Source organism: Lytechinus variegatus, chromosome 14 (genome assembly GCF_018143015.1).
Source record: "Lytechinus variegatus isolate NC3 chromosome 14, Lvar_3.0, whole genome shotgun sequence".
Taxonomy (NCBI): domain Eukaryota; kingdom Metazoa; phylum Echinodermata; class Echinoidea; order Temnopleuroida; family Toxopneustidae; genus Lytechinus; species Lytechinus variegatus.
Window position 1 is genome coordinate 27,475,394 of NC_054753.1, and position 26,674 is coordinate 27,502,067.

At 35.7% G+C, this 26,674-nt stretch overlaps 1 protein-coding gene across 6 annotated transcripts in view; it reads left to right on the forward strand.

Moving 5' to 3' along the window:
- LOC121427238 (N-acetylated-alpha-linked acidic dipeptidase 2-like) overlaps nt 1–24,361 on the forward strand; it is a 36,711-nt gene extending 12,350 nt beyond the window's left edge. For 5 of the 6 annotated variants that reach the window (XM_041623545.1, XM_041623546.1, XM_041623548.1 and 2 more), the window contains exons 4-18: nt 260–392; nt 1,079–1,204; nt 2,711–2,894; nt 5,230–5,274; nt 11,502–11,583; nt 12,536–12,717; nt 15,345–15,467; nt 15,841–15,923; nt 16,822–16,953; nt 17,714–17,799; nt 18,275–18,365; nt 19,279–19,531; nt 20,386–20,470; nt 21,590–21,682; nt 22,856–24,361. In XM_041623545.1, coding sequence (XP_041479479.1) covers nt 260–392; nt 1,079–1,204; nt 2,711–2,894; nt 5,230–5,274; nt 11,502–11,583; nt 12,536–12,717; nt 15,345–15,467; nt 15,841–15,923; nt 16,822–16,953; nt 17,714–17,799; nt 18,275–18,365; nt 19,279–19,531; nt 20,386–20,470; nt 21,590–21,682; nt 22,856–23,054 — 1,897 coding nt within the window. In that variant the 3' untranslated portion in view covers nt 23,055–24,361. The remainder of the gene's footprint in view (nt 1–259; nt 393–1,078; nt 1,205–2,710; nt 2,895–5,229; nt 5,275–11,501; nt 11,584–12,535; nt 12,718–15,344; nt 15,468–15,840; nt 15,924–16,821; nt 16,954–17,713; nt 17,800–18,274; nt 18,366–19,278; nt 19,532–20,385; nt 20,471–21,589; nt 21,683–22,855) is intronic. The other variant, XM_041623549.1, reaches the window with a different exon arrangement.
- Nucleotides 24,362–26,674: the final 2,313 nt, after the last annotated feature.

Here is a 26,674-nt window from a genome sequence, read left to right on the forward strand (position 1 = left end):
CAACAGCGCTTTGTTTCCTCTGGAAACAGCGTTATATAAATCCAATTATTATCTGGTGCTCATGCATTTTTCCTATCCTATCCATATGGGTGGAGAGTGGCAAATGTAGAAAAATAAAAGCGTGCATCAGAACCGGACATATCTTAATATACGTGGTATTAAGCTTAATTTATACAGAAAATCTGCATAAACCATGGGTTCAACCGATGGTTTTCAAAACCACATTTGTGAATTCGGGCCTTTGTGTTTCCATTGACAGGACCCATCCCACACGTTTTGATACATACGGTAACCCTAGAGATTGCTGTAATACTACGTACTACCCAAACGATGACCCAGAAAACAATCTTCTACCAGGTTTTAATCCGTATGGAGCAAACATAGATATTGAGGTAAGTCATATGACATGTGATTTGGAGGTTAAACTTTGGTCACAGTAAGGAAGGCTGTTCAATTAAAGCGGGTACCGAACACTGAATCTTGTGCTATACGCCCATGTATTATTTGAATAGTATCTCTCTTTTCTTCAGACAATCGGAAATATAGTAGTTTGCATTTTGGTTTAAAATTATCATGGTCACTTGATCTCTATTGAAACACTTGAATAGCAGGAAACATACTGAAACATATTATTTCTTGGCATATATTATTTATAAATGTTGTAAACGATTAGGACACTGTACATAAATGTTGGTTTACCTGTCTATGATGAGACTGCAGATCAAAATATTGCATCGTGGAATTGTGGATATTAAGAATGCGTAGTTTTCATTGGGTGTTTAAGGGCTCAACATGGCGCTTTTTAAAATGGCTGTTGCATAGTGGCTTTTAAGACCAACAAAAGATCAACAGAAAAAGATTTCAATTAATGAAGAAAAAAATACCAAGAATAACTGCAGGGGCATTAATAGTGATGTGTGGTATATGTAATCATGCCAGAAAAGATATTTTCTAAATTTGTTTTGGTTCTCTTTAGAATGAAAACCTATTTTGTGGCGATCTTAGATGTGGCAGTACCAGGATGAAAGTTTCTTGTTTCCTTGGTAACTTAAACTTTTTCTTTGTCTTATCTTCACAGGCAGATCTGGTTTATATCAACTATGGAACTTGGCGCGACTATATAACATTAAAAGAAAAAGCAAACATCCCCCTTGAAGGGAAAATATGCCTCGTCAGGCAAGGCAAGCTGAACATAAGATCAATTGTAAGTATCCCTGTATGCACATCATTGAGTGCAATATTAGGTAATAAAGAAAAAAGAAATGCCTTATTCGCTTAATTTTAACAACGCCTTTTTTTATATGACAAGGGCAAAGTATAGTTTATAAATCGTATTTACACTCATATACTTTATAGATTTTGATCTTTGAATGAACCCTAATTCCTTGTCACAGTTTTACATGCATAGGCCCGGTCATTTCTCATTTCTTACTGTTTACCCCTTGAGAAGACAATGGCCTCTGTATGTAAAATTTATTACATCCGTCATAAAGAGTGGGTGGATTCACAATACGGTGCGCCATCTATCGATTGCAGTGCACAGGCCGAAATTCGCAGTGCATCATGGGAAAAAAATCGACATCTATTGGGCGTGCCAGTACTGAAGTGAATGTGTGCAATTATTCAGCTCTGGTCGACTGCTCGACCGAATATACTGTTTACTATTAAGGTTCAGGGGGTAGAAGAGAAATTTACCCGCATATTTCTTTTCAAAATATAGACCATGTTTGATGAATTCTTGCCATATGGTTAATATTCATTTTTGAAGCACGAGCAATATGTGCTGCCTGCGCCTGCGTGCGATGTCGACCACAAAGTTAGACATTTGGTCCGGTCGCTGCCATCGATAAATGGTGCACCATATTGTAAATCCACCGAACTGATTGGTTCAATTGCATCAGGAGAATGGGTGATTTCAAGTTGAAGGGGAAGTTCACCCTGACAAAAAGTTTGTTGTAAAAATAGCAGAAAAAATAATAAAAATATTGCCGAAGGTTTGAGAAAATTTCATCAAATAATTAAAAAGTTATTAGAATTTCAATTAATTGATTTGCGAGCAGCATTCCTACGTAGCGAATGGTAAAAATCAATGAAATGTCATTTTCTCAGAAAATTGAAAATGGTTTTCACTGTACCTTTTGTATATCAATAGACAAATCATTTCACACCCGATCATGAATAGAAAACAAAATTAAGTCATCAGGAACCATACAAAATTTGAAATTCATGCATTTTATATTACATAACACATGGGGCAGCTGCTCATTTATGACGTCACAAATCCAAGACTTTGAACTCTAATAACTTTCTTACCCTTTAACAAATTTTCCTCAAACCTTCACCAATATTTTTTACCATTTTTTCTGCTATTTTTACAACAAAGTTTTCTTCAGAGTGAACTTCCCCTTTAAGTGTTGACCTTACAGTGTATGTTGGTGTGAGGTCAATATTTATATGAGTATAACACCAAATATAAAAGAAAGATGGATCTGAAAAGTCACTGGCTAGATGTTGTGCTGTCAATGTTGTGATCTGTATAATTAGTGTATAAAACCCAGAATAGGTTTTGGAGCTACATCTAGGAGATGCAAACTGTGCTTTCAACAACAACACCAGACTTGAAATCACCCATTGGATAAATGAATTTAATTTTAATTTAATAAATACATACCTCCCATTCCTCTCTATATTTACTCTTACGATGTGGTAGGCCAGGGCATGCCGTTATCATGGTGGGATAGCCCTCGTGGTGTTCCCAGATACCCTTCACTACACCCCAAACATCACCAAGGATGCTGACCCCAACACCTGGTGGCTACCGGTCGATGCTACCATCCGCGACCCGGTCAGGATGGCCTTTGGTGACCCTCTGACACCGTTCCTGCCTTCTCTCGGTAAGACAAGACTCATTTTTATCCAGGAATGTCTACTCCGGAGGCCTTGGGCCCTGTATCATGAAGTTTAGCAATTGATTGTAGGGCTGATCTCTGCCTTTGCATTGATTATTGTGTGTGATCAGGGGCCTATCTTACAAAGAGTTACGACAATCACAACTGTGGTAAGCCAGCAAAGTAAACATAAGTCAACTAAATGTACGTTTGTTAAAAAAAAAATTCATTCAAAATTCGATTTCTTGACAAATTGATGTGTTCTCCTTTGTTTACAATGGAAATTTTACAAATTTCCTGTAGAAAAAATGATGTTACTGACCGATTTCCATAGAGTTACGATTGATTGGATCAATCGTAACTCTTTGGAAGACGGGGCCCAGTTGTGAATATCTATCCCATGATCAAGCACTATGTTTTATGTTACAAACCCCAGGTTATTCATAGTTTTTGCATACATGTATGTTTGTGTGCATGGGATATAAACTCAGTGATGTAAAGTAATGCGAGACACCAAGCACACCCAAACTTGGACTACTGAGCAGCCTGACATCTAAAGTTTTTGTGATGGTGACATGGATTTCCCCAATTTGCATGTTTTGGGAAGATAGTGCACTCGTACGTGACAACCAGATGCCGTTGATTGTACGTCAGTGGACAGATGCAGATATCAAAGCAATGTACTGGCATTATTAGGTGCTTGTACATGCTTTGTGTGTTGTTCCACTCCAGCAGCCATGCACTATGCACAAAAACGCAAAGTAGACAATTATGAAGTAAATGCACAGCAATCCACTTGTCAACATCCAAACTGACAAATCCCCAATGGCACTTTTAATAATATACACTGTGCATTTTGTTTTATTAATGGCATCGTGTGTGTAGTCCAGCATTGCAATTGAGCACCGTCGGCACTTTGCATCCAGTATAACACCCGTCACAAGTATTCAATTTAACTCTCAAACTGAAACTGTTTCTGTGAACCTTTATGATGGGTGGTGTGTGAATGTAATCGTACACATAAATGAATTTTTTATCGAGTTAGAGTACTTTCCCCCAATTAAGTAAACTTTTTATGAATCCGTCTCTTTCTGAGTATTCATTTTCAAAAGCCATTTGTGATTCTGTGTGTGCTTTCTGTAATGTTCATTATGCTTTGTGATGCATTTTTCTGAGCCGTTCCACAATATATTTCAATTGATTCTTTTCTCATCTATGGAAAGCCAATGATCTCAGCCTCTATTTTGCATGTGCCTGCTGAAAGTGTTTTCAAAAGTGAATGATTTGCAGTCTTTCATGCGTAATTGTCATGACAAATCAGAATGCTCATAATTATTTCCCGCATGAATTATAATAACATTGATGGATTTCCGTAGTTGATTGATTCAATCGCTACTTTCTGTAAGACAGAACCCATGTGTTACTGGTTCCTCGTTTATCTCACAACAGTAAGGATTATTTGCAAGACACATACAATTTAAAATGAAGCCTTTTCAGTAGTAGACATTGAGATTGCCATACAAGGTTTCCTACTTGGTTGTTCCCTTTATATAGAATACCTGTGGTCTATTTATAGGAATTAGGAAGTAATGATGGAAACCTGTCCATTGTCGTTAGGAACATTCCAATTGGGGAGTTGGGGGGTTACCAAAATAGAAAGTGTACCTGAGACTTAAAGTTTTTTTGGGGTATGAATATCATGTACCACCTTTTCAGAAATTTTCTGGGAAGTCCATGATGAGGGATTTTATAGTTCGTTTGAATACATGTAAATGTGGTTGAAAATTATGGTTGTTCCACCTTATATGTTTGTCATTTTGCCTCCGAAGAAGATTCTGCGTTCTGGGCAATTTTTGGTTTGCATGCACGTATGAAGTGTTGCGTAATTCCGGACCTGCGTACCTGGGGGTCACAATTTTGGTCTAAAAAGTTGCGCAAGACTTGAAAGTAAATTGAAAGTAAAAAGTCTTCGAGCGACGCGGTCAAAAAAATTTGCACGGCGGATTTATCACAAAAAGTGACCAGAGGGACTGAATCAGCCCCCCCCCCCAGTCTTATTAGGGTTAAAGTAATTCATTGATATGTAATGAAATTGACCAGGCTTTCTTTTTTCTTCAGCGCCCCAAGTAAAGAGATAGCATGGACATGTTGATAAGATTTATTTCTACATGTATGTCATAGCCTTTCACCAACAGTATCACCATTGCATTCATTGTCAGTTGCCTTCCTCTTTCTCTTTTAGTTTAGAAATTTGATTAACTTTTTGTTTTAGCTTGAATTCTTTGTTCTAAATATGTGCACTTGTGACCTTTTGCTCCCCACTCCGTCTTTTGCTTAATAGAGTACGGTTCTGTGAATGATTCAGCGCAAGCGTCAAAGCTACAAGGTATGGTTTGCCAGACTCACCCGACTATGAGCTTCTTTCATTCTTATTCAAAGGCAGAGTGCTGTGATTAAATAATCAGAGATATGCTTCTATCTTTATATGTGTGCACCCTCAACTAATAGGTTAGAGGAAGAGATTAATCCTGTTTTAAACTTACGGGTTTTCAATATTTTACATTATTTTAAATAGAATTTCTGTGGACTAACACTTGATGCTAACTCTATATACTACCATGTAGTTCTGTCATGTCGGTTTCAGGCTCGTACGGGGTATCGTTGCACTCACTGAATAATATGAAGAATTTACGTAGTTGGTTAAAACTGAAAACAAGAGAATGAAACTCATGCCGGATCTCTTGGCCCATGCATATTCCTTGCACTTTTATCCATGCATACACATGCAGCTGCACACACTGCCCATCCACTTTTGCAATATTCAGTAAATGATATCTTTCAAGTTTTGGATTGACCGGTGGTGTGAACTTGCCATCAAACTTGTATACTAGATTCTTTACAAAAAAAATAAACTATAGCTATTTTTTTTCACATGATTTGACTTTCTGTGTCATATTCATTTAAAACATTTTGATTATACCAGAGTGATAGAGGCCACTTTCCTATTCTATAAAACCCTTTGCTGTTAATAGTTCAAAGCTCCTCTTCTCAGCCAATGTCTAGCTCTGATATTCACAATAAAATGTAAACAAACATTTTTAATGTTAATATGTATGTAGTACATATGTATATAGCCTCACCTCCTTGAACTTTAACTTTCCTTGCACTTTCTTACATCAGCCTGCTTTACTTCATTTATTTCTTCACACTAGGAATGTATCAATAGGTTGAGGCTGTTGTAATGCCCCCTTCTTATGCAATCCAGAAACTGCTTGCTGTGTATCTATTTCTCAAAGGGCTCTGAAGGTAATTCTGCTTCTCCCGTGATTAGGGAATTTCCCCTTTCTTGAATAGGGGATTCCCCCTCCCCTGCCCACCTCCTGTCATTGCATGCAGTCCGTATATCCTTCATACATGTACACTATTGATTTCACATAGGGCATTAAAGGTAATTCCGCTTCTCTCATGAATAGTGAATTTCCTTTCTTGCATGAATAGGGGATTCAATTTCATTTCAATGTATATATATCCAATATGTAAACCACAGTAATCTTCATTTTGAAATTACCGGTACAAATGGTGTCTGAAAATAAACAATCCATATTTGTGTTTGTTTTGTGTGTAATGGATATATTTTATACTATACTGCGAGCAGCCTACCCAGTAACTGGTTAGCATACCGGACTACCGGTAATAGCTTGATAGGCCTAGGACTTGGTCCAACGTTAGAATTGGTCCAGATTGGTTGTAAGACACCAGCAAGGACCGAGATCTGCACGTAGAATAACTTAAAGAGGGATATCAGACAAATATATCGGCCGTTTCCTTCGAAAGCACAGTGGGAATTACTAATCCTTGGTTGGACTGGCAACTGTTTTTCCTTTGGCGCTTCGGGGAAAACAGGAATTGCCAGACCAACCTCAGATAGATTCCCACCATACTTTCTCAGAGCCTGATATACATGTCTTTTTAAACTATGTACAGTTGAGGCCAAAGCTTGACATACACCCATGGAATTCAGTGAAATTTGTTCGCTTGCCAAACATCGTAAATTACTATTTATATTAAATTTCTATCATATGTCACCACTGAAGAAAAAGAGTGTAATCTGAAATGTTTGTGTTGAGAAGAAACTAGCACAAATACATGTATGAAATGTTTTTGTCAAGTTTTCATCTTTTATTTGTCTAAAATATGAATATTTGGAGAGGGGGGGGGGGGGAAATGACACGTCAATATTTTTCAGAGCCTGATGACAAAGCAATGTAATGAAGAGGCGTGATATACTCATTTGTTTGGTTCTCAAATGTGCCATGATAGCACAGATACAGTAAATTTTATGATGTTTGGCACATGTCAACTTTTCCTTGAATTTCTTGGGTGTATGTAAACTTCTGGCCTCAACTGTCTATCTATATGGTACTGGGGGCCGTTTCATAAAGCTGTTCGTAAGATAAGAGCGACTTTAAGACCGACTGGTGAACCTTTCTTACGCACTAAACCATCACCAATACAACATACCACTTACCGCATGAAGGGATCACCAGTCGTTCTTAAAGTCGCTCTTAACTTACGAACAGCTTTATGAAACACCCACCTGATTTATTAGTCTGCAGGCATAGACCCGACATGGGCACTTTTAAATCAAGTGGGTCTTGATAGGGAAGTCTAGACCCATTTAGCATATTTTGAGGGTTCCATGACTTTTGCTCCGATTACAATTGCTCTGCTGCAAATTCCACACGTTCATGGAATGAGCAGCTCCAACCCTGGGTTTAACACTATACCAGAGCTGCCAAGTAGTACGATTTTTCCGTATTTCATACGGAAATCAATTTAAAATACGGCAGTACGCTTTTTCATGATAAAATACGGGGAAAAACAAATTAGAGAAGAAAAGGTATTCCGTGTGTTGCTGCCCTCTACGTTCAATGAGTTATGCTTTCATCAAGGCTTTCCGATTAGAATTTTCGATATCCTGGCGAATCAATGCGGGTGACAAGTTCCGAGCGCACGCACGTAGTTTACAAGCGCAAAGCAGCGGCTCAAATCGCGATATTTTGCGACTGGTAAATACGTCTGTAAGGATGATGACGTCATCCAAGATGGCAACTTACGTTGACCGACAGAAGGATCGAAGATGACGATGTTTCGATCATAATTTGAAACGAATTAGCCGTAACTGCGGTCTAAGGTACAATATTTCTGAATTTCATACATTTTTCCGTAAATATGGATGCAATTTCTTTTTCATAATGTGATATTTTATGATTTTATGTGCAAAAAACGATCGGAAAAAAACCAGGTTACCGTCGAATGTTAGATCTAACGTTACTGCTAATACGTTGTCTGTACGTACGGGCCTCCAAATTCTTCAGTCTATGTATTGGTGAGTCAGCCAACGCAGTTCAGCAGAACAACCAAAATCTAGACTGAAGCTTTCAGTCTCGTGTACGTATGCGACGGTGTGGGGCGCAAGTGATCGAACTTTGCCATATGCAGGCATATTTATCTCATGGTAAAAATACGGATTTTTTGGTCAAAATACTGATTTTGGGGGATAAGAATACTGAAAATGCAAAATACAACTTGGCAGCTCTGCTATACCCTACCCTAAACCTAACATAAAACCCTATTGCAACCCTTACCCTATGGCCCGTATTCTGAAGTAGGATTTTAACTTTATAGACCACGGTCTAACTCTGTGCTAAAACTATGGGAAACCAAAAGTGTTAAAATTTTTATTAAGTTGTATTTTTTTTTTACATTTATTGTGCTGTTTCCTTATTCTTCAATGGTGGAGTCAATCGTATATTTATACTTCCGAGACAATTATGAATGATTTGAGAGCCAAATAAGCTGAAATATGATATCTCTACTGTTGTTATTTATGTAACAATTGGCTATTCATACTTTAACCACAACTTTAAACCTGAGTATAAGTTAAACCCGACTTCAGAATACTGGCCTATATCTTAGACGAAGTAAGGCCCAAAGTAATTGTCGTTTGAGCAAATATGAAGTAACTTTTGAGAAACCATGGGTTTCTGCCTGCCAACTAATAAATCATTATGGTCTGTCCGTCATGGTTATGGTGATAATTTTATATAGCATTCATGATTAATAGATATTTAATAAACGTTATAACCAGAACAATTATAATCAGAATCGCTATAATTTAAATCATCAATAATCACAATTATCCAGGATCATAACATCCCTTTATAAAAAAGGGGAATGAAACCTTTGGAACAAAGAGGCTTGTGTAGAAACAGAAAAATCAAAGAATAAGAATAAAGAAAGTTTGAGAAAAATCGGACAAATAATGAGAAAGTTATGAGCATTTGAATATTGCAATCACTAATGCTATGGAGATCCTCCCATTGGCAATGCAACAAGGATGTGTGATGTCACTGATGAACAACTTTCCCTTTGGTGGACTATAACATACCCTCAAAATGTCTCTTTTTACTTTTTCTTATGATGATACAAACTCTTTATCCAAGATGTATTCTAAAAAAATATGTATTGCATGCCCTCATGTAGAAAGAACACATGATCTATGGATAGATGTGATAAAAGAGGCAATTCAAGTGAAATATATACTAAAGTAATGGGGAGAGTTGTTCACAAGTGACATCACACATCTTTGCCGCATTGCCAATTTGCTATCTCCATAGCATTAGTGATCGCAATATTCAAATGCTCATTACTTTCTCATTATTTGTCTGATTTTTCTCAAACTTTTGTTGATCTGTTTCTTTGATTTTTCTGTTTTCACACAAGCTATCTTGTTCCAATGGTTTCATTCTCCTTTAGTTGATTCCAACATTAGTTGTGGTCATTTGGTTGCATTCACCTTTAACCCATTCAGTTACTGTGGTGACAATCACAGTTGTACATGTAGTACTAACCATTATTACCATGATCACATCTTGGTTGGTATATAAATACATTTTTTCATCTTCAAATATTTTCACGATTTGTTGTTATTACATGTATATGTACATACGTAATGTTTATGCAGTATGGATGGCAATATACATGTACACCTACTTTTAATTGCATGCACCTAGTGAAAAATGAATATGTCATTGAAACTTTTGAAATTGTTATTAACTGAATTGAGTCTCTTGCATTGCAGAATGATACTTGGTAATCCACAACAACTTTTCTCTCAGCCAATCAAATGCTTGAGTTAAGGGGCTTAGCTTGTAGCTTGCCATTGACGCAGTTTGTGAAAAGGGAGCTCTGTCGTCATTGAGTGTACCCATCAGTCATAATACTACTGAAGGCACTTGAAAATAAAAAGAAAAAGAGTATGAAATTTAAAAAAAATCATACTTCTACTACAAGATAAAGAATGTGAAAGTTGCTACATGTACGCTTCTCTTTGGAAGACGGTTTACACTATTCACCAGTGGTTGGAGCTCAAGACACATACAACTTCTCCAGAATGTGTATTTTCATAATATCTTAATGAAAACCCATTTAGCGAATGGCAAAAGGGAAATTTGGATTGTCTGTAGGTGTTTTTTTAGTTAGCAACTACTTTTTATGATGAAGTACTGTTTAATGCCTTATTAATGGTACATGTATTTGCTTGAGCTTTAATAAAGTAGTGCAATTTACAGTGAACCTTTCTATACTAGATACTACCCCAGAGAGAACAGGGACTGTTGCATAAATTAGTAACTACATGTATAGTACAAATTTGCCATCCAATGATATCTTTCATGACATTCTTGTTATTGATTGGCCGTTGGGTCACGTTTCCATGGTAGTTACCATGGGCTGGCAAATTTACCATGATTGTAACTTTTATGCAACCGGGCCCTGGCCTGGTGGTCTTTGTGAGCAGATTCCTGTACAGGTTTCATGAAAAAATACTTTTCAAAGAAAACCAAATCAATGTTGGTCTTAAAAGGGTGTACATGTAAAGGTGTTGTGGCTCAGTGGATAAGTCTCCGAACTGTAAACCACAGGGTCCGGGGTTCAAATCCAACCACAGCACTAGCGTCCTTTGGCAAGGCGTTTATCTGCATTTGCCACGCTCGACCCAGGTGTAGTAAATGGGTACTCGGAAGGAATTCCTTGAATGCTTGATGCACCCGATCAGGGTACATGTAACCGTGCTAAAGCCGGGGTAATGGTATGCAGTGCTTAGAAATATTTGTATTAAGCACTATATAAATGTTGCATATTATTATTAAAAGATGTGTGGTCTTTTCTATCAGGATTTATTTACTTTGGTCATTCTGTGGTCAGTGGTCTTTCTATTCGGATGGTCACTATAAAATCAAAGTTGACTGTACTCTGGTCATTCTGGGCAAAATGATGCATGGTACTACATGTACCTGTCTATGAAGACATAAAAAATTTATCTTTACATGCGTGATGACATAATGAAAAGTTTTCCACAATTTCACTTTACTTGATTCTCAGCGAAACTGTGTTCAGAGGAAATAAAATAAATGTGGTGTTCATAGTCAGATGATCAGGAAAGGTGGATGTTTGATTATAAATAAAATAGCAAAAGATGGTGAATTGGTTGTCTGTAGGGGAATGCATTAATGATTATGTATCATGTCTTTGTATCCCTTTTCTTGTAAGAAACTATTTCTGAGGATGTCAACGATCCAATGGACTTTCCCATACAGACCATCAGCTATGAGCAAGCAAGACAATACCTTGTGTGAGTACTGTAGTTTTATATTGCTCCAGTATGAGATTAGGGCTGTGTGGGTCTTGAAAGGGGAACATATATGGTATCTCCCAAAGGAGTGTCACTTTGGGTCTTTTCACACGTGATTCTTGAATCATCATTGTAATGATGATTGCTTTTGTAATCATGACTGTGGTTAGCGTTTGTGATTCTAATCATGTTCTAGATTGGTTTCACGCGTGTTAAATATTTGTCAGCCTTATTTTTCACTGGAATCTTCAAATTGATTTTTTTTTACCATGTGTTTATTATCAGTACCTGTTCACCTCTATCAGGTCTGAATTCAGATATTTAAGCATTACAACTACATGTAGATCTATTCTAATTTATATAATTATACATTGAAATCAGATGTATATATTACCTCCCTCTATAGTCATATGTGATGTCAACGTTTGCGATATTGCATGCAGCCATGCCATGTTGCTGAAGTTCTTCCTATCAGTCAGTTGGGAAAGTAGCCCTTCCCACTCCGTTTTCAAAAGATCATAATCAATTTTGATTGATAACCATAATACGTGGTTATTTTTTTATATTACATGCTTCATCATTAGTTCATGTTATGTTTTTAGTTGTGGTGTTTTGTATAATTTGTACTCTCTGTGGTAGCAGCATCAACATTAAAGGCTTTTAAATCTTTTTATCAACAATTTTGTAAATGTAATTTTTAATCTATGAATGAAATAAATGAATGATATTATGGAACGATCAGATAGTTCAGAAATGCAATACAAAAATTAGGAGTTTTTTATAAGAGATGGGGTGTATGAGTGTTATGGTCCTGCTTCATCTATGTAACCCCTCACTGAGCAATTGTTTGGCGTATTGTGTCGAGTTCATCAACTGAACATGGAAAAAGTATGCGCTGATGCCTCGGTCTCAGAAGCCTTATTCTTATAAGAAATGTTATTTATCTTTGCAGCAACATGTCCTATCCACCAGCTCCACCTGAGTGGCAGGGTATCAAGCTTAGAAACCACACCTTCAGAGTTGGACCCGGCTTCAACTCCCACTCCGAGAAGTTCAAGATGAGGGTCAACAACGTCCTCACAACGGAAACCATCACAAATGTCTTTGGGATGATCAAAGGAGATGTAGAGCCAGGTCAGTCTATTAGCTACTTTTACCACACTCCTAGGCCCCTTCTTACAAAGAGCTACGATTGATCCAATCACCCAAACCTCTAGAAAGCAAGCAACGTCAACATCTAAAATGCAAGTTTGTTAAAGATATTTTCTAGATATGCTGTTTAGTCATACATTCATTGCTTTCTTGAAAATTGAGGGTACTTCTCTGTTTCTGTTTCTGTTTGTGGTAACTCCCGTAGGAACTCAGCAGGACAGCATTTTGCTGGTAAACGCCAAGCTGGTATACGACCAATTACCTATGAAACATTTCACGTCTAGGTTAATCAGTCATAGTGGCTGACGTTATAGACGACAGATATCACTCTCGGGCCTTTTTATCAAAGTGGAGACAATGGCAGAGTTGGGATTCGAACTCGCAATCTTGCGATTATGAGTCCAATGCTCTAACCACTGGACCACATGTCCCTACTTCTCTTTGTTTACAAAGGCCATTGCACAAATTTCCTGTAGAAAAAAATATGACACCGATGAATCTCCATACATTGGAAGTTGATCGGATCAATGGTAACTTTTCCAGGGCCCACTTTAGCTCAGTCCATGGTTTAATGCTGACTTGGGCGCGTGGGCGCGTCGTGGTCTCGTAGTTTGAAAGACTCTCGCCTTTCAAACAGAGGGTCATGGGTTTGAATCCTAGCCATGGCGTGTTTTCCCTCAGCAAGAAATTTATCCACTCTGTGCTGCACTCGACCCAGGTGAGGTGAATGGGTACCCGGCAGGATTATTTCCTTGAATGCACTGAGTGTGGATGATGGTAGCTCGAGCTAAAGCCGAGGTAATAATATCCTCAGGCAAAAAGCGCTTTATAATTCCAGCTATTATTATTATCATTATTGTGTTCAAAATTATGCAAATTTGAACATAACCAAATTGTTTTAAATTTTTAAGTTAAGTTCAAAATTACCCTTGAAAGTTATTTCAATATTTTTTGGGGGTCATGGAAGTCGCAAGTTGATATTCTGAATAGACAAAGAATTGAAAAGTTATGAGAAGGTAATAATTTTCCTTAAAGGTCAAGTCCACCTCAGAAAAATGTTGATTTGAATCAATAGAGAAAAATCAGACAAGCACAATGCTGAAAATTTCATCAAAATCGGATGTAGAATAAGAAAGTTATGACATTTCAAAGTTTCCCTTATTTTCAAGAAAATAGCTATATGAATGAGCCAGTTACATCCAAATGAGAGAGTCGATGATGTCACTCACTATTTCTTTTGTTTTTTGTCGTTTGAATTATACAATATTTCAATATTTACGAATTTGATGATTAGGACCTCCTTGCCTGAAGCACAAAATGTTAAAATAGTGGAATTCCACGTGTTCGGGCAGGAATGAAACTTCATTTCACATGACAATGACGAGAAAATCAAATTATTTCATATAATAAAATACAAAAGAAATAGTGAGTGAGTGATGTCATCACTTCCCTCATTTGCATACCGACCGAGATGTACATTTAACTGTTTTGTGAAATAAAGCGAAACTTTAAAATATCATAACTTTCTTATTTTACATCCGATTTTGATGAAATTTTCAGTGTTATGTTTGTTGAATATTTCTCTTTTCATTCAAATCAAGTTTTTGTTAGGGTGGACTTGTCCTTTAATAATTAAATTCAAAATTAAGTGGCGTTATTTGCAAAGATTGAGATTCACTTAGCTGTGGGAAGTAGAACCAGGAACAGTCAGGTTGACTTAAAATGAAATTTAAAATCTAATTGTGATGTCAATTCTGTCATCATTGGAAACCAGAGAGATTTACTGAAAGCACAAGTCCACCCCAACCAGAAGTGGATTTGAATGAAAATAGAAAAACAACACTGAAAATTTCATCAAAGTCGGATGGAAAATAAGAAAGTTATGACATTTTTAAGTTTCGCTTAATTTCACAAAATATTTTCATATCCTGGTCGGTATGCAAATGAGGGAACTGATGACATCACACACTCACTATTTCTTTTGTATTTTATTATATAAAATATGAAATATTCCAATTTTCTCATTGTCCTGTGAAACAAAATTTTATTTCGCCCTGAACATGATGAATTACCATTGTTTAACATTTTATGGTTCAACCAAGTTGGTCTTAATTGTCGAATCTGTAAAAATTGAAATATTGTATGATTCAAACAATAAAAAACTAAAGAAATAGTTAGTGTTGGACATCATCGATTCTCTCATTTGCATGTGACTAAATTGGGCATATAACTACTTTGGGAAAAAATAAGCGAAACTTCAAAATGTCATAACTTTATCATTTTACATCCGATTTTGGTGAAATTTTCAGTATTATGCTTGTCTGATTTTTCTCTATTGATTCAAATCGACGTTTTTCTGAGGTGGACTTGACCTTTACCTATGGGGGAGTAGAATTAGTAACAGGAACTGCCATTTTATATAAAAATTATATTTAAATTAAAACCTAGTGATATTATCAATTCTGTTTCTTGTAGATTAATATGGGATTACATGTATGGAAAACATATATATGTCTGCTGGGGAGAACTTATAACTAGATCAGCCATTTTGACTTCAAATGAAATTTCAGATTTACATGTAATGGTGTTTTGAATCTATATCTTTGTAGATCGATATGTTATTATTGGAAACCACAGAGATTCACTGACCTATGGGGGAGTAGAACCAGGAACTGGAACAGCCATTTTGATGGAACTTGCTCGTGTACTTGGAGGACTCTATAAAAATAATGGTAAATAAGTGTTATTTTGATTTTGAATGTATCTGTTTATTCATTTTTGTTGAAATTATTATTGAAATGTCAAGAGATCATTGTCATGAAATCATGTTACTGCGTATGAATTTTGTTTAATAAACTATTTCCTTTCTATATTCAGTTCTATCCTATTCTGTTCTGTTTTGTTTTCTGTTCTATTCTATTCTAAAACACTAGAAAAGTTACCAAAATTTTTTTTTTTTTGGTGGGGGAGGTTGGATTTTATTGAAAATTTGAGAAACTGAGATATAGTTTGAGGTAGTAGAACAGTGTGATTTATGTTCATTTGTGTTTGAAGAGGAAGGGTGTTTACTTTGTTAAGAGTGTATTTTGTTGTCTTTTTGTGTAGGATGGAGGCCGAGGAGGACTATTATTCTAGCCAGCTGGGACGCAGGAGATGATGGGAATATAGGATCAGCGGAATGGGTGGAGGTAAGACTGAGGAAATAAGCCAGTTCGTAGTTCCATTCTGGGCATGATGAGAAGATTCTGCGCATGATCAGAGGAAGGTCATTGGTACTAAAGTGACATGGTGGTTTAAAATTTAATGAGATAATCACCAACTTCAGTGTCTTGATTATTCATATATTCTTTTGAATTGTGTTTTTCATTTACATCCACAAAGAACAAAAATGTATCCACGAACAACTGGTATTTCACAGTTTGCCAAGTACATAGTACAGCATGCTATAATATGCATTCATAGTGTGTTCATTGGTGTGCTATTCTAGTCACCTGGTCTATTCTATTTCTTCACGCTGCTATGTAGGCATGCATATATTATATCTTGCTTTGAAATCTGCCTATCATAATGAAAGAAAGGAAAGGTCATTTGACAAAAATTGTCCATGATGTAACTACGAACTGGTCTATTATAAGATGAGGGTGGTTATGAAGGTGTAGGTGGTTGTCATATGATGGCACAAAAGCTGAATTGGGTGCAATCAAAATTCAATACAAAACATTTATTTTTGATGCAGTTCTTCAAACACTTCACCAAATAACGATATCAAAAGAAGGGGAAAATAGATTTTTTAAAAAGGAGGAGAAATCAAGAAACAAAAACATTAGATAAGATCAAAACAAGGTGAAGAATAAACAGAAAAAGCAAGGATTATTAGGGGGGTATGATGGGATGTGAAAGATAAAATCAAAGACCTATGATATACAATCAAGATATTGAAATGCAATTAAAAGCAAAAAAATTGTTTTTCCAATCTCCATATTGGTTTTAAAAGATATATAAGTTGATAAGAAATACAAATTATTTGTACACCGTATACGGTAATCTTGGAACATAAAAGGTATAATTATATCATCTATCAAACAGGAAAATGTTGAGGTATTACGAGAGAGAACGGTCGCCTACATAAACCTCGATGGTGCCGTGGAAGGGAATTACACGTTCTCAGCTTCAGGGAGCCCTCTATTGACGGAGATCATATATTATGCTACCAAGAGGGTAATTCAGCAATTTTTTTTCAGTTAGAAGAAATATTTTAACTATCCTTGAATATAAATGTCATGATCATAGTTTGAATTTGATTAGTACGGTGTATTTTTATCGGAATAGAAAATAAACTACAAGTATGATATTTTTGTTGTAAAGGGGTAAAGCTAGCTGTTTAAGTAAATGGTAGCTCGCCCAGTTTTCAATTTCATACTTTAGCCAGTATTCTAAGTCTTTTACAAAGTATTCTGATTTTTAATTGCCATTTTGGGCAATATCTTGCTTAGTATCTTGCTTAAATCTAAGTCAGCCTCCTCAGTCTGGCTAGTGTGTAGTTTGTAAATGAACATACACGCAGTCATACATACATTGTGCATCATTTGGCTTAGGATTTGTGACGTCATGATGGTTATTATTGTATTGTATAGTATTTTCAATTTCAATTTGGCTTGATAAAATAAAATACTTAAGAAGGGAATTGAATAAAAGTATGAACTAGTAAAAGCATTTTGCTCTGCCAAGTAAAATAGTGACATTAAACCAATAACTTTGAATTAAATAAAGGCTCAGGTAGTTTGATGAATAGATGTCTAGATCAGTTCTGATTAATTGATTGATTTATTTATTGATTGATTGAGTGAGTGATGAATATGTTGATATATTGATTGATTTGTTCATTCATTGACTGTTTTGTCGATTGACTGATTTATTGATTTATTCGCTATTTCACTCAAATTGTAAATCTTATTGACATTAATCACGTATCTTGTAGGTAAAATGCCCGCATGCAGCCCATTCTAACAACATGAGGGTCTATGAGAACTGGGTGAAGAAAAGACCCAGTCAAACAGGGGCAGAGTAAGTCTATTCATTTTGCCACTTTAGAATGAAATTGTTTCAGATTGAGAAAGTTATGAGTCATTTTGAAGGTCACATGGAATGTTAAACTCACGTTTATCATAGGAAATTTTCCTGAAGGCATTATGTACTTGTATGCAGGTAAATAACATATGCTTAAGATCCAAATTGCATATAAATCAAGATTTTAGATCCGTTTTTAGATAAACTTAATATACTTATGATGCTGGAAGTTGAACTGAATGAAGGACCATCACCGCATTTTGGAACTCTGTGGGTGGTATTCTGATAGTTCTGAGTTCTTGTTTCAGGATGGCTTTTTCTAATCCTTTGGGAGACATTGCTTCTTTGCTGTTCTTGTATTGTTTTTTTGCAAAATTAGTCTTACTTTCCTGTTAAATGGGTTAGATTGTCATTCTCTTAGTTTGTCTTGTGCACCAAGTTATAAACATTCCTTTGTTGTTATTCCTGACAGGATTGAAGCTCTCGGCCTTGGTAATGATGCAGCCCCATTCTTACACGTTGCAGGAGTGCCTGTACTGGATCTCAAGTATACATACGATAAGGTACTAGATCTCTGATTCATTCAGTAGAAGCTATGGCCAGTAAACGTGAATACCAGTTGTAACTATCTTAAAAATTTTATTATATGAAATTAAGTTTATTCATTTTTTTTTCTCCAAGAACTAGAAAAATTGGACTGACAACTGATTGAGCACATTAGACATTTATTGCTGCAACTTATTTCATTATGAGGGAGACATATTCACACAAGTATGAAATAATGAAAAATATATGATTTTATGTAATAACATAAGAAAGCGGAAAGTGGGGTTGTGACATCATCAGCCCACCTAATGAATATTTATGATGACTGTTTTCACAAGATATTGCTAAACTTTAAAACTTCTATAACTGTATTATTTGTTATCCGATTTCGATGAAATTTTCTGCATTTTGCTCAGTGAATTCTACTATATGTATTACGATATAAATATTTTCAGCCCAGACCATCCCTTTAAAGAGAATCCAATAAAAATGACCTCCCAAGTTATTGCATGTGTATTGTATTGTAGAAGTGTGTGAAATGATTCTCGTAGAATCTGTGTAGTGACAGAGTAAGCATGACAATCCTGCCATGTGTGTGGCCTTTTTACCTGGTGATGAGAATGTACTGTCCCACATGTCCTTCAATATCTGTGTTTGCAATCGAAGTGTGATATTTTTTCACCTTTAGTTTTCAGTTTCCATAATAGCTCTAAATTAGATATATGGAGGCAGTTTAGCTTTAAGGCCAAGTGCAATGATATTTTACTCTACTCTTATTGAAGAAACCACATAACTGACTAATTTACATCTTCTCTGAGGAACATAGTAATTAGGAATGATTCCTTAAAAATGGGCAATGAATTTCTAACCTTGTTTTTTATGTATAATTAGTGATGTCCTGTCAAATGTTAATGATTGTATTTATCCTAGGAATATTACGGGGGCATTCCCACATATCCTGTCAAGCACACGGCCTATGATACGTATGACTACGTGAAGCGTTTTATCGACCCCGATATGTCGATACACGTTGCTGTTACGGAAGTCGTTGCCGAGGCACTTCTCTCGCTGGCTGACGATCCCCTGCTCAAGATTAACGTGGTGAATTATGCAGACAAGCTTGTGGAATACCTGAGAGAATTAAACCTGAAGAACTTCACTGTTCCCCTTGATGAAGGTCTAGGTGAGACATTCTGGTTTCCTCCAGTTTTATCTGGTACAATCCAGCTTATTCATCATGCCAAAAGTATATAGTTCACTGTAGATCTGGGTCCCGTAATACAAAGGTTAGCAATTAATCGTACGCTTGATTTTGACGATTGATTTTACTTTATAAACAATGCAATCGATCATATTGCTAAGCTTTGTGTTACAGGCCTCAGGTAAAAGGGAAGTCACTTGTTAGCTTGCCTTAGATCCATTTCTTTAGTAAGAATTCAGATATTTCATGGGGGATGTATTTGAGTGCTCAATATTTTATCCATTTAAAATATTTGATTCTGGCTCAGCTACACTTAATGTGTGTATAATCTACACTCCCTGGCAAGTATTTTGTCAATGAAAAGACGAGCTGCTACTATTTTTTTTTATTGAATGGGTGAATGACTTTTCTTTTTTTCTTTTTTTTTTAAATAAGTTTTTGTTAAACCTCAATATCTTGCTATAAGGAAGTGGTTATTTTATTGGCGTGGATAAAATTTGGGTATATTTCTCTCTATATTTTATTCTTCTTAGTCCATTTATTTTACTTTGTTTGCTTCATTGAAACCCTTCTCCTTCAACAATTCAAAGAAACATTGAATAATTTTCAAGGAATACAGAACAACCTTGGATAGTTTTCAGGATGAACAATATCTAATATGAAATGACTTTATAGTAAACATACATCAATGTACTTTTATTTGAATATATGTTTACCTCAAGCCAGGATTATGATACCCAAGTTCTTTGGAAGTGCATAGAGACGTTATTGTCATAATGTGCTGTGCACTATACAAGAAATGTTTACTATTATTATTACTTATTATCTGTAAAAAGGTCACCTAAGTCAAGCTATCCAGAAGTTCGCTGCAGCTGCCCAGGAATTCCACAACCAATACTACATTCCACCCGATCTTGTTGAGTAAGTCGCATCATTTTCTTTATAACTTTTGAATTATACTTAGTAGTTTTGCATTGGTTTTTCTTTATTTGGTCTCATGCCAATTCGTCTAATTGAAACGTGTCTTCTCTCATTTGGTCTACAGTCAGTTGGTCCACTATCCACATGGCTAATAGTCATTTCATCCTCTCACCAGTTGGTCCAAAAGCCATTTAGTCCATATACCGGTTGGTCTATTTGGACTAAGTTTTAATTGGGCATAATGAATGAAAAAATTGATATTAGACCAACTGTTCATGAGACAAAATGGTGATGAGACAAAGTGATGATTGGATCAAATGTTTAATGGACCAAATGGTTGGTAGACGAAATGATGGACGGAATGACATTAGACTAAATCAAAGTATACCATGTGGTGAGTGGACGAGTAGGCAGTAGACTTACCGTTTGCTTTGTGTACTGTGTGTGAAATAAGTTGTCTAAATTTAGACTGCTAGTATTCAGAGATAGCTGAATATTTTTTATTTTGGATGGCTCAGATATATTCCATGAGTTAGGGCAATTATTACAAACACACACAAAATTAAGGAAAAGCAACAGAACAACTTATTTTTCAATCCAATTAGACAGCTTGGTAAGCAGGAACGTAAAACAGCCCTATATGACCCTATTAGTTTTAGCATAGGCATGTTACTTTGCTTATTGATGTTGAAGTCAACAGGTGTACAAATTCACTTTTCATATTTTCAAAGTTTTAGCAAAGTATGCTATTTTGTTATTGTTTCTTTTTATATAGTAAAATGCATTTCATTATTATTTACTTTAAACCCCTGTTTTTGCACATGCCTCAATTTCTTAATGTTGAAAACAACAGATATATGAACAATTTACATTTTCCAAGATTGAGCAAGTAAGGCTATTCTTGTCCATCACAAGCACTGTGTGATAATGTTATGTTTGTTTGTTACCGTATATAGTGAAACACAGTTACATATCTAATAATGCACTTGCCTTAACTCATCATTGTTCTAGACAACCAGTGTATGAAATTCACCTGTCATGTTTTACAAATTTGGGCAAGTAAGGTTATTTTTACCATCATCATTAACACTGGTAATGCGATTGTTTCTGTTTATATAGTGAAACCCATTTACGTGAGCTGAATGACAGAGTGATGTTGGTTGAGAGAGCCTTCTCTGGGGATCCGGGCAACTATTATCTACCTCAGCTCAGGTAAGTTCAGAGAGTTGCGATTGATCCAATCGATCTCAATTATTGTCTACCTCAGCTCAGGTGAGTTCAGAGAGTTGCAATTGATCCAATCGATCTCAATTATTGTCTACCTCAGCTCAGGTAAGTTCAGAGAGTTGCAATTGATCCAATCGATCTCAATTATTGTCTACCTCAGCTCAGGTGAGTTCAGAGAGTTGCGATTGATCCAATCGATCTCAATTATTGTCTACCTCGGCTCCGGTAACATCAGATAGTCATTTACATGAAGATTTGCAATCAATCCAATCAATCTTAACTATTGCCTACCTCATCTAAGGTGAGGTCAGGGAGTTATTTACATGAAGGGTTTGAAGAGTTGTGATTGATCCAATCAAACTCATCTATAATTATCTACCTCAGCTCAGGTAAGATTAGAAAGTCATTTACATGAATAGTTGCATTCGATCTAATCGAACTTGGCTATTATCTACCACAGCTCTGGTAAGGTCGGAGTTGTATACATGAAGAGTTTAAAGAGTTGTGGTTGATCAAATCAATCTTAAAGGGGAAGTTCACCCTGACAAAAAGTGTATTGTAAAAATAGCAGAAAAAATAATAAAAAATATTGCCGAAGGTTTGAGAAAAATTCATCAAATAATTAAGAAGTTATTAGAATTTCAATTATTTGATTTGTGACGTCATATGCGAGCAGCATTCCTACATAGCGAATCGTAAAAAATCATTGAAATGTAATTTTCTCAGAAAATTGAAAATGGTTTTCACTGTAACTTTTGTAAATCAATAGACAAATCATTTCATACCCGATCATGAAAAGAAAACAAAATTAAGTCATCAAGAACCATACAAAATTTGAAATTCATACATTTTATATTACATAACACATGGGGCAGCTGCTCGTTTATGACGTCACAAATCCAAAATTTTGAACTCTAATAACTTTCTTACTCTTTAACGGATTTTCCCCAAACCTTCACCAATATTTTTTACTATTTTTTCTGCTATTTTCACAACAAAGTTTTCTTCAGGGTGAACTTCCCCTTTAACTATTATGTGCCTTGACTCGGATGAAACTTGTGCTACTTGTAAACGAATCCTCTAAGAATGACGAAAAGTTCAACGTATGATTTCTTCAATTTCAATGTCATTGAATTTTCTATTTACTCAATTTCTCAGACATGTGGTATATGGCCCCTCAAGGAACGGGTACGACGGTCAAGGTTTCGGACCCTTGACCAGAGCCCTCTACATGGCTAAATGGCTCGACAACTGGGAACTGGTCCAGCCCGCCCTCTCTGGAACCATAGCAAGGATAGATTCTGCCGTTCATCTCTTGACAGGGACTCCTTTATCCGCAGCCGTCCCACTCACCTAATGACTATTCTGTTGGAGAAATATGTATCTCAATGAGATGTCTTCAGTGAGAGCGACTTGGTAATGTACATCTCTGCCTTGTCTCATTCAACAAAACTTTTGTGATGAACAATTTGTTATAGTCTTGGAGAGAGTGATGCTAAGCATCAAGGTTCCATGAGACATTCAAGGGTGTTAACATCTAAACTTATGAAGCAAACAGTGGATTGCTGCGATAAATTTTTATCAAGCACAGTTTACTCTAGTAAGTAGAGACCCCCCCCGCGCTTTATGTTTCTTAAATGCCAATTCTGTGTTCTAAACACCACAGTACGGTGACATCTACCAAACAATATGATGAAGCAATTATTATGAATTTTTGAAATCCGTAAAGAAAGTTCTGTGCATGTAAAGCTCTTGGAAACACTACAAACAAGTTTATTCGGCAGAATTTTCACTTGTGCATGGTTTTGTTATATTGGATTATTCTTTGAATTTTATCATTTTCACTGTGTTTGTTCTTAATTCATTTATTTTGTCCTGGAAAATTTTGTTTTCTATCAAATTCTGTCATTTGTTTCTGTTTCCTGTATCAGAGAACACTATGGACTCTACTCTATTAAAAAAAATCAGTTTATTTAGGTTTACTTTATGCAAGTCTTGGTGACAAAAATTGATGTGCTTCATTCGTTTATTTACCCAACTGATAATGGTGAAACTTCATGTCCTCTTGAGAAGGGAAAACACTTTTTTATTATTTTAGCCATCATTATTTTAAATGGCACAAAATGCTTGCTTGACATCTCTTTTTATAAATACTGCCAATGCAATAATTAGATAGGGTATTTCTCATTTTTATTTTGTACTATTTTTTAATTGATTTGATCTCTTAGCATTGGACATTTTGGGGCCTGTGGTCTAATGAAATATAAGCATATTAGCCCTGAAGTTCGAAATCACCTTTTTATCGATAATGTCTTTTTATAAGCCAGGGGATATTATTTTTTGTGTTTCATTTTTTTTATGACACCAACATTTTTTCTGGTATGAGATTCATGTTCCTGCTTCCATTCTGCATTCTCTGGCACTTATTCTATCCCTGTATTTTCAAATTCTTTTTTAAAAGTTGTTTTATTTCAAATTATTCAATGCCAGGCGTGCTTAGGGGGTTTTCTTTTTTATAAGATTAATCGAAAGCCTTTTGTGCTTTACTGATTGGCCCTATTGCACTTTGACCGAACTGGGGTCCGTAACACAAAGATAAGCAATGATCATAAACACATTTTTCTGTGATTGATTGCATTGACTACAATGTACAATCAATGGTTTTATATCAAGCAGAAGAAGTTTAATCGCTAATCTTTGTGCTACGGGACCCAGAGATATTTTTGTATCCTTTTTAAATTTGTCCTATTTTGTGCTGTAACCTTGCCCTATGAATATGGAGCATTGTGGCCCAATGGATTAGTCTTCGGACTTTGAAACAGAGGGTCGTGGGTTCATATCCCAGTCATGGCGTAATTTCCTTCAGCAAGAAACTGATCCACAATGTGGTGTACTGAACCCAGGTGAAGTAAATGGGTACCAGTAGGAAGTAATTCCTTAAAAAGCTGTGTGCGCTATGAATGCCTACATGTAGCTTAGCCAGGTAATGTAGGAGCGCCTTGAGCACCTAACAAGGTGGATATGTGCGCAATATAAATACCCTATATTACTATATCAAAGTGTAAAGTCTGTAAATGTCACCAGCTATGATCTTGTGAAGCAAACCAGGGGACCTATGGCTGTTACAGGAGTAAATTATGAAATTCATGATACTGACTTTGATGAAATACAATGTTTTTTATGTACATGTATATCCTTTTTTTCTCACTGTGATTGTGATAATGATGTTGCCCTGTGGACTATGCCAAGCCTTTGTATGCAGACAGTTTCAGCAAATTGGCGATTCCACCACAATTTTTTTTTTACTTCAACAATCCGTATATTATCTATCTTCAATATCGTTGCCTGGATACTGAAATAACCTGGGCTGAACTAGATCCATCAGGCAACCTTTAGTATTCAAATAAAGTTTTATTAAGCTGTTTGTATATTTACATCTGTGCATTTGCCACGATATTGAGAAAGGACAACTTGTCTATGGTAATATGAAGTGCAAATGAGGCTGGCCTTTAGCTGAAGTTTTTATAGTTTCACAAGATTTTAACAAAGAATTACAATATTTCAACAATTTTAGATATCATTTTATTTGAATTGTCACACAAAATTAGGGCTGCACATCATGTACAACAATTTTCTCTGAAAATATGTGTCAGTTGATTGAGGAATTCACATCTGCCATCATTTCAAGATTAAGAAACTTTGTGTTTATTGAACTCAGTCCTTGATTTTATCTTAAAAGCCATTGAAAATCTAAATTTAGCCATGAAAGAGAGCTGAAACCTTTTATTTTGTTCTGTCTGTTGGGTGCCCAACCTACTATATATATTGAATATTTATGAGATATTTGGGGCAATATGTCTTACCTTTTTGTATTCACATCACAAAATTTATATCATATATTGCCCTATAATTTTTTAATGTGCATTTGTAATAATTGTTTCTTGTGCTGAAATTGTAAGAGGCTCAGTGTACTTGTACAGAGTTTTATTGGTGTTTGGTAGTGTGTAGTTTAAGGTGGTTTGTGAAATTTTTCTATGACATGGGTGTCGGTTTTTATTGTAGAGTGTTAGCCAACTTAGCCTGTTGATCTATACCATTCAAAATTTATAAATCTAAGATGGTTTTTGTGTGTGTTAATTTGTTGTATTTGATTAATTCAGTGTTATTGATTCTTCAAAATTTCTAAATCTAAAAGACGGTTTGTTTTTGTTAGTTTGTTCTATTTGATTAATACCGATTTATTGATTCGGTGGCTTCATTAATTTTTCAGTATCATGAATATATATGATGTGAGTTGGGAACATGTTTTTTATTATGAGAAATTACTACAACTTTGCTGCAATTTCTGTCAGTCTTTCACTTTACTCTTTGTTTATCTAATCTCCAGATTATGTTTAATATCCACGACAATGCCATCCTTGTATTTGCTGCACTCTTTTATTGAAAATAGTTTCTTGGAGTATAGTTTCTCCTTAATCTATCCGAATGAAATATTACCTTTGTGTCTTGAATGAGAGCAGTTATTGTCAGGGGCCTGATGCAGAGTTATGTTTAAATGCAGATCTATAAATATAACAAGCACAAGTTCCAGCTACAGGCGTTTCATTGGTTGGAAGTCAAGTTGATTTCGATTTTGGAGTTGCATTTGATTACAACTCTTTCTACAAAGGGCTCCGAAACAAAATGTAGATTGAAATAGTTCTTCTGAAATGATTTGGCTTTGAGACAGGTTTAGTATTTGTTATTATGTGACATCTACATAGATCCCTGTCATTTGATTGGTTGATATCGATCATTCAGACGGTGAGTCATTATGACGCCATCAACCGTGCAATTTTGGATCCATACGATTTTGTCCATTGCACGTGCGCACTGAGCCACCAATGCATGTTGTATGTACACGATAATCAACAGACCAAGCCCGCACTCCATATCCATAAGCTTATTTTGCATCGAAATTCATAAATTTCATATGAA